Source organism: Chionomys nivalis, chromosome 11 (genome assembly GCF_950005125.1).
Source record: "Chionomys nivalis chromosome 11, mChiNiv1.1, whole genome shotgun sequence".
Lineage (NCBI taxonomy): Eukaryota > Metazoa > Chordata > Mammalia > Rodentia > Cricetidae > Chionomys > Chionomys nivalis.
The window spans coordinates 31,296,689-31,308,371 of record NC_080096.1 but is presented as its reverse complement, the minus strand read 5'-3'; the positions used below and the strand labels follow the sequence as shown (position 1 = coordinate 31,308,371).

The window sequence follows — 11,683 nt, the reverse complement described above, 5'->3', positions numbered from 1 at the left end:
GTTTTTTGTCTTTGACACATTTGTCTCTTAATGGCTTGCAAAATTCTTCACATAAGTAACCATTTTTTCCCATGACACAAGTTGCAAGTATTTTCCCCCAGAGTCAGTTACATTGTAAGTTTGAACTAGTTTGAGTTTTGAAACTTCTAAGTAAGAAAAAAAGAAAAAAGAGGAGGAAAGGACCCCAACAGACGTTCTTTGCCCATCTCAAGCAGTTTAAAAAGATCCCAGGTATCTATAACTTTGCAGTCACCCAGTTCAGGACCGAGCAGATTGTGAGGGCAAACGACATGCCTGCTGAAGTATTAATAGCACTGCAGTGTTAAGTTAAGAGTCTTCAGACAGAGGCACCTGTCATTCTTGTCACTTGCTGTATTTGGGGCTCCTAAGTGACAGCTAACCATTGTCCCTTTTTATCCTTTAAGATGTTCTTTGTAGCTGGACAGCGGTGGTGCACGCCTTTAATCCCAGCACTCAGGAGGCAGAGGCAAGTCGATCTCTGTGAGTTCGAGGCCAGCCTGGTCTACAGAGCTGGTTCCAGGACCGCTAAGGCTCTTATACAGAGAAACCTTGTCTTGAAAAACAAAACAAAACAAAGATGTTCTTTGTAAAAGGAAAGATTATTTCTCTACATTCATGAGCTTGACGATACTGAGAAATTTAAAGAACTAGACAGACTAAGAAAAGAAGGGAGACGGGAGAGAACTCACCACATTTGGGACGCGGGATCCTTGTCCTTTAGTGGCAAAGCTGGAGAATCCTAGCTGGGAATACCATCTCCCCACAGGCAGGGTGGTCCGACATCGGCCAAGAATGCCAGGAACATCCCAAAAGATGGGTCTGGGAAAAGTTCATATTCTAGACTGATGAGCAGAGCCTCAAAGCCAAGAGCTCCCTCTGCCCCACAGATGGCCTTCTGGCGGTCCCTAAAAACACACAAACCACGCCCTGTCTGCCCATCCCTGATAAAGCAAGGGTGTAGAAAGGAGAGGCTCCCCAGCAGCGAGGGAACTGTCTACTGTCACGGCAAAGAAAGGACTTTTCCTCCAGCTTTCTCTTCCTCTCCAGTGCCTGGTACAACAGTGACTCCTGCAATTTGACCCCATCATCCCTTTTCTTAAAAGCTTGCACTCCTTTACTTCCCAACCAGTACAGGTTAGAAGATCCGTGAATGGAACCAGAGCCTCTTGTGTAAAGGGAAATAAGGCAGACTCAGGAAGTCAGTACTGCTCATTTCCACCTATGTGTGGGATTTACATTTAGAGAAGTGTGTGTGTGTGTGTGTGTGTGTGTGTGTGTGTGTCTGTGTGTGTGTGTCTCTCTGTGTGGCAGGGATCATGAAAATAGAAAGAATTCCATGGGAGAGAAGAAAGAAACCATAAAACACAGGGGGAGAGCAAAGTAATACAGGCAATATGAAAGCAGAGAAGGGGGAACTGCAAGAAGGGGAAGGTACTGGAGGAAAGGGTGAGTGAGGATAAACTGTAATAACACATACACATGAAAATCCCATGAGGAAACCCATCACTCTGTGTGTTAACTTCAACTAACTTAAAAAATTAGAAGGTAGCCGGGCGGTGGTGGCGCACGCCTTTAATCCCAGCACTTGGGAGGCAGAGGCGGATCTCTGTGAGTTTGAGACCAGCCTGGTCTACAAGAGCTAGTTCCAGGACAGGTTCTAAAACCACAGAGAAACCCTGTCTTGAAAAAGAAAAAAAAAAAAATTAGAAGGTAGCCTTCAAGACACCCGCCAATCAGCCATATCCTTTAGCCCACGGCTTTATCTCCAGCTACACCTTGATGCATGCTTGCACACTTTCAGACGAGCAAACTTGCTTCCTGCCCCTCCTGTGTTACACCCTTACTAACTGGCTTACCCTTATACTGCCCAGGACTGTATTCATTGCCATACAAACTATGCACTTTGACTTTCAGAAAGATATACTCATCATACAGACTTCCTTGGGTTTTGAGTCTAGCAGATGTCAGTGGTGGCCTGCACCGGGTCCCCTGTTGAGGGCTGACCTGTCTCCCAATTTCAGTGTAGCTGAGACTTGTCAGCAGGCTGTAGGACCCCAGCAGCTCTTTGCTTACTGTCTGAGAGTCTATACAAAGGCTCAGCAGTTTATTTAGTCTGTGGGCATCCCTAGAGTTCACCATAGGTCATGCTCTAAGGAATCAAGTTCTGAATCTTCTATTACTACATACTCCTCCAAGATCCCCACTGGAAACCTAGACGCAAGAAACCCTTTTCTTCTCCTGGATATTCGCCTGAAAATTCTTGTGCTGAAGGGCTTGTCTCACACTCTGCTTTGGGTATGAAGTGGTGTAGTGATTAAGACACTGGAATTCATCCATCTGGCAAGGCTCTAGGTTTCCTCTCTGGCACACACACACACACTCCTTACACATTCATCACTCATTTGTGCTAGGAAACTTCAAACTCCTCTCTCTTGAATATTTAATAGGTTATTATAAATGTTCTCACGCTAGAACACCACCGCTTACCTCTCCTCTAGAACTATGTGTTGGCAGTCATAATTACCTTTGTGTCTGTCCCTTCGCCCAAGTTTTAATTGTTTTGTTTTCAGACAGCATCTCACTACATAGTCCAGGTTGGCCTCAAACTTGTAATCCTCCTACATCTGTCTCCTGAGTGATGGGATTACAGCCATTCACAAAATCAGGCTCTACCATGCTTCTTTGTTTTAAGGGGTAATGGACAGAGTTCTGGACTTCCAGCTAAATAAATATGGTTTCTCTGAACACCTCCCTCGCTGCTAGACCTTTCAAAGGGCATTTCTTGTCTTTTCTCCTTTATTTGAGGCGGAGTCTGCTGTGTAGCCCAAGCTGGCCTCCGACTTGAGACCTTCCTGAGTGCTGTGATTACAGACTCTCATCCCGGCACCTGGCTCTTGTACTTTCTCCTATGATGTATAGATATCCACTGTTGAAATTTCACAAAATACAGAAAACCTTAAACAAGATGAATATAATCCCTACTAATAAAACAAGATATATTAACACCTTTGATATGCTTTCAAATCCCATTTTCTGTTTTGAATCTATAAAACAAATACTGTGGTTAGACAATATATGTTCTTTGTGGCTTTTAAAAATTTAATATGCTAAAGCACTGTGTGTGGGGGCGGGGGAGCAGAGGTCAATGTCAGGTGTCTTCCTCTATTGTACTCCACCTTATATTTTGAGACAGTCTCTAACTGAACCTGGGCCCACCGAAGTGCTTAGGTTGCCTGGTCGTCTTGCTCTAGGGATCTGTCTGTTTAGAAAGCATTTTATTATGTCATAAAACTTTCTTCTATGCCATTTTAATGGTTGTCTTGAGTTTTATTATAGCTACCCTTTTGTCCATCCTTTTTGTTTTTGTTTTGAAGCAGGATCTTTCTACATAGCCCTGGCTGTCCTAGAACTCACTCTCTGTAGACCAGGTGAGATCAGCCTACCTCTGCCTCCCGAGTGTGAGATTAGAGTGTGCGCCACTACGCCTCGCTCTTTCATTCATCTTAACTCCTATGATAAAATGTTGGCTGTTAGCCCAGCAGTGGTGGTGCACACCTTTAATCCCAGCACTCGGGAGGCAGAACAGGCCAGCCTGGTCTACAGAATGAGTTCCAGGCCAGCCAGGGCTACACAGAGAAACCCCGTCTCGGGAAAAAATTTTAAAATGTTGGCCGGTGTAGTATTTTCCCCTTATAAACACTGCTATTTCTGATTATTTACTTAGGACAACTTCTTCAAAGTGAAACTGCTTAAGATGGTTGGAGTCAACCCTTAAAGCTGGGGCAAAACCATTTTACCTTTTCGCTCCCCTCTGGAAGGTGTTGAGGATTGACTTCAGGGTCTCACACACACTGTGGCAGGCACACTGTGGCAGGCGCTCGACCACTGAGCTGCAACCCCCAACCCTCCTCTTCCTTTTTTAAGACAGAGTCTCAGTGAGGTGCCCTAGGCTGATCTTTTTTTTTTTTTTTTTTTTTTTTTTTTGGTTTTTCGAGACAGGGTTTCTCTGTGGCTTTGGAGCCTGTCCTGGAACTAGCTCTTGTAGACCAGGCTGGTCTCGAACTCACAGAGATCCACCTGCCTCTGCCTCCCAAGTGCTGGGATTAAAGGCGTGCGCCACCACCGCCCGGCTTAAGGTTTTAAAATCTAATACAGAACTGACCTCCCAAGAGAATATAACAACTCACACTTAGACTGAAAGTACCTGAGAGTCCTTGTAGATTCCCCACTGGGTGCTTAATCTGTAGGCCTGGGAGGTCTGGAATTTGCTAGGTAGACTAGACTGACCTCAAATACACAGAGATCTGTTTGCCTCTGCCTTTGGAGTACTGGGATTAAGTGTGCACCATCATGCACAGAAATCCTTACCACTTTGACAGAAGACAAAGAAGCAGGTCTGAAGGGATCTAGAGAAGGGGGTGTCTGGAGGCGCCATGTTGGGCCGGGAAGGTGGCAGAAAGAAGCCCCTGAAACAGCCCAAGAACCAGGCCAAGGAAGTGGACGAGGAAGATAAGGCTTCCAAGCAGAAACAAAAAGAGGAGCAGAAGAAACTCGAGGAGCTAAAAGCCAAGGCCGCGGGGAAGGAACCCCTGGCCACAGGTGGAATTAAGAAATCTGGCAAAAGTAAGCTGTTCCTCATATCTGAGATGATGGTGACCCTCTTCCATTCCTATTTAAACATCTGGATTCCCTGCCATAACATCTTTGCCATCTACAGCTAGAATGAAGTGTTATCCTGGAGCCTGTTGAACACTGTAATAAACATTTATAAAAATAATAATAATAATAAGGGGTGAGTGGGAGGGAAATGGGAAGAGGGGGGAGGTGGAAATTTTGAATGGTATTATTTATAAAGCAATAAAAAATATTGAATAGAAAAAAACAAAATAAATAATACAATGGCTCATTGTCTCTCGTGTTCAGCAGTTCCTACCTCAGCTGTAAATTGAAAGTAAACCCAGTCTGGAATCCTGCCAGAGCCTGCTGTTTCGTCTTTGTTGCAGTCTGAATTTTGTATCACTTTGAATTAAACCAACTCATTCAAAGGAAAAAGAAGAAGAAGATAGCTTATTGGTACATGTCTATAGAATACATCCTTATTATGAGGACTAGGGACTTAGTAATGTAATGTTCCAAGAAGAGTGCCAGGAAGATAGGAAGACCCAAAGGGAAGCAGCTATTGCTATTACTCTGGATCCTCCTCTACCTTCTCTTCTTTAGTCAATTCTTGCTAATATAACAAATGAAAACGATAGCTAGAAATTTTATTTTACACCCCTTTGATTATCCATGGTGTCTTTCTCTTTCCACTCCTCCCTTCCCCCAGCTCATAGAGACCCTCGTGCCTATGCCTCCCCAGTGCTGAGATTAAAGGTGTGCACCACTAGGCCTGACTAGGGGCCGTGTATTTAAAATGTTATTTTTTTCAAAGCTTTCAAAGCACAGTGGCAAACAGAATAGCATTTGATCCTCCTTAAAGAAAGACCTGTAAATCAGGAAGGAAGCAGTCAGCAATCCTGACTTTTTAGAACCTGATGCTCAGAATTCCAGTGCTAACCAATTCCAATCCCAGGAATCACATTTCGCCCTTCAAAGTCTTGCAGTTGTCCCAGAAACTAGAAGCCTGGAAAAGCTTTGGTTACTTGAAAGAACGTCCCTGCCACAGGTCCCTCTCCTCCCACTTCCAGGTCCCGCCCTCCAGCCACAGACCCCGCCTTACCCGCCTCCGACTCCGCCTCTCTCAGTCTGGCCACGCCCAGGTGAGCTGTCTGCGCGCGCGCAGTGGCTCCTGCGGGAGGGACACCTTAGGCCGCGGCCCCGCCCTCCCCGGCGCGGCCCGCCCAGTTCAAGGGCAGCTGGGCTGGGCGCTCCGGTCCCGCGGAAGGGGAAGGCGAGGCTGATCCCCGCGTGGGGGCTGGTCTGCGACGTGGCGGAGGCCGGGAGCCCGAGACCGGGTAGGGAAGGGCACGGACCCCCGAGCCGCCATCTTGCTGCGGAGGGGCCGGGAGGCCGGGAGGGCGGGGCTGGCTGAGGGCGCTGCCGGGGACCGAGTTGCTGGCCCCTCGGCCTCAGAGACCCGGCCGTGGCGCACTCCCCGGGGTTGGAGCTGCTTTCTCGGTCCTTCTCATCTGCTGCTCACCCGGTGTTGGTAGGGAAAGGCCCAGAAAATGACTGCTGTCCCATTGTGCAGGAAACTGAGACTCCGAAGTGAGGAGACTCGGCTAGCGACACACAGCGAGGTGCTGGCAGTGGGACTCCAGGGCACCCTGCCTCGCTGCCAAGCGAGGGAGTTGGGAGAAAGACTAGCAAGCCCTTCTCTTTTTGTACCATCAGGTCAGAGCTGACCAAAAAGCATTCAGAAGCCAAGCCATGGATCCACCTGCCCGGAAAGAAAAATCCAAAGTTAAAGAACCTGCCTTCAGAGTGGAGAAGGCTAAGCAGAAATCTGCCCAGCAGGAGCTGAAGCAAAGACAAAGAGCAGAGGTGAGACTAAGGAGGGGGCTCACAGTGCCTGTGTCAGCTGAAGGAGAAGGTGCTGGAAGAAAACACAGCAGAGAAAACTTTGCTTAGGGTTCCCTGCTTGTCTCTATGCAGGACATTTCGGGGAAGAAAAGCCATCGAGGTCTAGAATGGTAAAGTGGAAGCCGAGAATCACAGGCCAAGTTAGTGTCAGGATCCCCACCTGTACCACCAGGTCTCTAGGTGACTCCTGGCACAGAGCTTTTGTGCTAGGGATCTGAGGAATGCATGAAAAGAGAAAAAGCGGCCGCAGATGAAGGAAGGATGAGGGGAGAATATGAATAAATGAATGGATCAGAATTCATGAAATGCCTGTGTGTCCTGGGACCAGGCTACACGTGAGCATGTGGTGAGAAAAGTAGCTAGTTAGTGGGTGAGTGCCTGCGGCAGAAGCCTGACTACCTGAGTCTGTTCCCCAGAATCCATATATAGGTAGAAGAGAAGGACTACAGGAAACTGTCCTCTGACCTCCACATTGTCGTGGCATGCACACACACACACAACAACACCAATTTTTAAGCGTCTGCTCCTAACCATGTAAAGGCCCAGGCTTTGAGCCCACGCTGTGTCTCTTTGTTCTCTCAACACTTAAGCATTTTAAGGATAAAAAGCTTTAAAATGTTTACATTGCCAATGAACTATATCAGACGTGAGTATTTTAATATTTAGTATCAGGAATAAGCTTGCTGGTCTTTTCTGCCTCTTCGTTGCGCGTGTGTTTGAGGAATTTTAAAATACAGCTTTCTCCGACTGGTAGTGGTCAGTGGGATTGAATTTTCATAGAATTTTCTTAAGATAAATAAAGTCACATAAGTTAGTTTACTGTCCCCTTTGACCATTTGTCTTACACCTTTTCTCTATCTCTATGGGTAAAGCCTTTTTTATTTTATTTATTTTTTTCAAGAGAGGGTTTCTCTGTATAGCCTTAGCTGTCCTGGAACTCACTGTCCTGGAATTCACTCTGTAGACCAGGCTGGCCTCGAACTCAGAACTCAGCGATCTGCATGCCTCTGCCTCCCAAGTGCTGGGATTAAAGGTGTGTGCCACTACCATCCAGAGCCCTTTTTTTTTTTTTTTGTTTGTTTGTTTGTTTGTTTGTTTGTTTTTCAAGACAGGGTTTCTCTGTGGTTTTGGAGCCTGTCCTAGAACTAGCTCTTGTAGACCAGCTTGCCTCTGCCTCCCGAGTGCTGGGATTAAAGGCGTGCGCCACCACCACCCGGCTTAGAGCCCTTTTTTTTTAGATGCATTTTCATTCACATAGCTGAATACATTATCTGTACATTTGAGCTTCGTTTTCATGGCACTTAGAGCTGTTCATGTTACTCTTTTTTTTTGTTTTTTTTTGTTTTTGTTTTTCGAGACAAGGTTTCTCTGTGGTTTTGGAGCCTGTCCTGGAACTAGTTCTTCTAGACCAAGCTGGTCTCGAACTCACAGAGATCCGCCTACCTCTGCCTCCTGAGTGCTGGGATTAAAGGCGTGCGCCACCACCACCCGGCTTCATGTTACTCTTGATCTGTTTTCTTTGTTCTTTATAGTGTCTACTTTTAAAAAAGGTTTATTGTTAATTATGAGTGTGGTGGGTATGTGGACATGAGTTCAGGTGCCCATGGAGGCCATAAGAGTGCATCAGATGCTCTAGAACGGAATTACAGGTGGTTATGAGCACTGACAGAGGTGCTGAGACTCGAGCCAGGGTCCTCTGGAAGAGAAGCAAGGGCTCAACCACCAAGCCCTCTCTCCAGCCCCTGAACCGCCTTATTCAGTGTTCACCCATCCCTCCTGTGATGGATATTGTAATTATTTACAATTTTGCTTTTTACAAACATTTGTAGTAAAGAAAACCTTTTAGTGCTTGTTGGCATCTATGCTAGGATTTCTGTCAGGTATGACCAGAGAAATTACCAGGTGTCATTTCAATTTTCTTAGACATTGCCAAATAACTTTCAGAGGGATTCCTCAAGCTTGCACTTCTGTTGGTCATGTGAGACACTTCTTGTTCCTTTTGGTCTGACAGTTGGTATTGTCCAACTTTGTTTACTGGATCCATTTATTAAACAGATGCCCAGCTGCTGCACCAGCGTATGGGCTTGAGTGAGGCACATGACAGGACAAGACAGAACAGTTCCTGCCTTCATAGAGTGTGCATTCCAGTAATCATAATAAACTCGGGAGCATGTCTGAAGTTCCCTAAGGCAGGGCATCTGAAAGCTGTGGTCCTCCGTTCTATAAATAAATGTGCCCTTTCTTTAACCCAGATCCAAGATGATCTTAATTGCTTTGTGCTTTAGCAGACAGTTCAAGGGGAGCTGTAAGAAACAGCCCCCAAATTGTTCTGCGCACACTGAAAGATAGATGTGGAGGGCATTGTTCCTGTCCCTGCTGGCTTCCACTCATTCTTCCCCCATGACCTTGGAAAACAGACTTCTGAACACCACTTCCTTGATGCCTCTTTGGTAAAATGAGGGTGGTGGTATCTACCTCACAGTATCATAAGGAATAGAAATTACATATGGAAAGCACTTAGCACGGTGCCTGGCACACAGAAGGAGTTTGACAGTCAGCAGTGATCACGGTCTGGAGACACCATGCCTCCAAGCCGATGTGCTCTTACCATGTGGACTTAGAGGGACCAGCTGGTTGTATCCAGATTTGCTTGCTGAGGTGTCAGATTGGGTGTGCACGCTGGCAGCAGCACCTGCTAGCTCCTCTCTGTCAGCCTGAGCCAAGCCTGCACATGTGTGAGCAAATGCTGAGCAGGTGTTACTAGTTCCCACTTAGCCTTTGTGAATCCTCTGGAAAAGAAGTGGGGTGACCGGAGTCCAGCCATAGTAGGGACAGGGCTGTGGTCAGAGCAGTGCTCCCTACTTAGTCACCTCATGGTTTTACCTGTCGTGGAAGGCCTGAGCCCAGAGTCTATATGTGCCTGTGCTCTACCACTGAGCTACACTCCCAGCCCCAGGCCACCATTTGCCCCCCCAACAGCTGTCTTGCTATTTTGTCTGTGTTCCCCAGAATGGAATGGAATCTCCTTGAGGAATGTGCCATCACCTCCTCAGGAGGAAGGGATAAAGATGCCATATTCCAGAAAGGAGGCATGCCGTGTTTGGGGATGGGGATTTGTTATCAGTTGGAACAGCACACTACACTGCTGTGATCCTTTCCTTGTAGGCCGAAAGTCTCACTCCTTAGCTCAGACACCCTGGACATTGTAAATCTCTGTATGGCCTGCTTATTTCCCCCTTTCTCCTACCATTCTCTCTTTGACTGGAAGGTCTCCAGAACGCCTGTCAGTCCCAGAACAGAAAGTACTATACAGATCACAAAGGCTGGCAGGTATCAAACCTACAAAGCAGAGACTTTTCTGCTTTTCAAATATATTATAAAGCACACATGTAATCGTGTGTGGAATAAGAAGAATAAACACCCTCGCACCTACCACTCAGCCTAAGAAACTGAACTTGAAGCCAAGCCCAGTGGCACACACTTGTAGTCTCAGCATTTGGGAGGTTGAGGAGGATCAATAAGTACATGAGTTCAAGACCAGCTTAAGTAACACAGTGAGGCCTTGTCTCAAAGGGGAAAAAAAAGGAAAGGGGAAAAAGAAGGGAAATAGACCAGTAACTTGGAAGTTCCAGTGCTCACTTCTGGTCATGGGCCCATTCACATAAGCTGCTTTGTTTAATTTTATGCTAATTATTCCTTTGCTGTTCTCTATGAACTTACTGCCTGGCCTGAAACTCTTTATGTAGACCAGGCAGGCCTTGAACTCAGACACCTTCCTGCCTCTGCCTCCAGAGTGCTGGGATTAAAGACATGAGTCACCACACACAGCCATTTTTTTAAAAATATTTATTTATTATGTATACGATATTCTGTCTGTGTGTGTGCCTGCAGGCCAGAAGAGAGCACCAGACCCCATTACAGATGGTTGTGAACCACCATGTGGTTGCTGGGAATTGAACTCAGGACCTTTGGAAGAGCAGGCAATGCTCTTAACCACTGAGCCATCTCTCCAGCCCCCCACAGCCATTTTTTTTAAGATTTATTTTTTAACCATTATTTATGTATATTTATGTTTGCCTGGAGCATGGGTGCTGGGACCTGAACCCCCCAGTCCCATGGTAAGAGCAGCAGTGTTCTAACTGCTGAGCCATCCCAACTTCTATCCCACTTTTGCCTCAGATTTTGTTCTGTTGAGGCATGGTCTCTACTATGTAGCACTGGCTATTCTGGAATTCACTATGTGGACTAGACTGTCTTCAGACTCACAAAGGTCCACCTGCCTCTGCCTCCAAGTGCCTCTCAGATACCTTTATTTTTATGAGTGTTTTGTCTCTAAGTATCTCTGTGAACCAAGTGAGCAACGCCCATGGAGGCGATGAGGGCATAGGATCCCCGGGAACTGGTTAAAGGCAGTTGTGGGTGCTGGGGACAAACCTTTCTGGCCCTGGACTGGCTCTCCCCTGGACATTTTTTTCCTTGATACATTTATGTGTGGGGGTCAAAGGACAACCTCCACCATCAAGTTTAAAATGTTTTCAAGATCTCTCTAGTGCATGGCCTGCTGCCTCCCTTGACTTCCCTCAGACCTGTCAGGTACTGTCCTCTAAAGACCACACCCTCACCGCTGCTCACTCCACTCCCCCAACAGAAGCTGCTGTTCACAGCCCCTCCTGGTAGAAATGCAGCTTCTTCCACTGCTAATGTATCTGTTCTCCCCTCAGATCTACGCTCTCAACAGAGTCATGACAGAGCTGGAGCAGCAGCAATTTGATGAGTTCTGTAAGCAAATGCAGCCCCCTGGGGAGTGAGCCCACTTGCATCCTAGTCTGAGGAACTGGAGCCTCTTGGAACTAAACAAGACTTGTGGAGAACTCTGCACTGAACTTCCTGTAGGTAACTTTCACCACACTGGCTCCTCCTCTCAGAACTGGCCCAGTGCTTGCTGGGTAGACTTTTCATCTGGGACAGCAGATTTTTTTTTTTAAGGCCTTTTTTCTACTGTTCGAGAAAAATCATTGTTTCTAGTGAAACTGCGTCTTCCCTGAAAATAATAAAATGCAAAATGTTCATTTGTTCTTACTTTAGGGTGGGAATGGCTGCTCACAGAAAGTGGAATAAAGAATGGAGAGGGTAAGGGCTC

At 46.5% G+C, this 11,683-nt stretch overlaps 2 protein-coding genes across 4 annotated transcripts; both read left to right on the top strand.

Moving 5' to 3' along the window:
* Positions 1-4,454: 4,454 nt before the first annotated feature.
* On the top strand, positions 4,455-4,742 carry LOC130884309 (translation machinery-associated protein 7-like). Its single transcript, XM_057785422.1, has one exon. It carries the CDS (start codon positions 4,455-4,457, stop codon positions 4,740-4,742), a length of 288 nt encoding a protein of 95 aa, XP_057641405.1.
* Positions 4,743-5,811: 1,069 nt separating this feature from the next.
* Positions 5,812-11,610, top strand: Svbp (small vasohibin binding protein). Of its 3 annotated transcripts, none has more exons than XM_057784951.1 (3): positions 5,812-5,911; positions 6,355-6,504; positions 11,265-11,610. In XM_057784951.1, the coding sequence occupies exons 2-3, from the start codon at positions 6,391-6,393 to the stop codon at positions 11,349-11,351; spliced, it is 201 nt and encodes a 66-aa protein (XP_057640934.1). In that variant the 5' UTR covers positions 5,812-5,911; positions 6,355-6,390; the 3' UTR covers positions 11,352-11,610. The 3 variants fall into 3 exon arrangements, with proteins under 3 accessions (XP_057640934.1, XP_057640933.1, XP_057640932.1); XM_057784950.1 differs by having other exon boundaries at positions 5,821-5,975; XM_057784949.1 differs by lacking the exon at positions 5,812-5,911 and adding an exon at positions 6,065-6,260.
* The last annotated feature ends 73 nt before the right edge of the window (positions 11,611-11,683 follow it).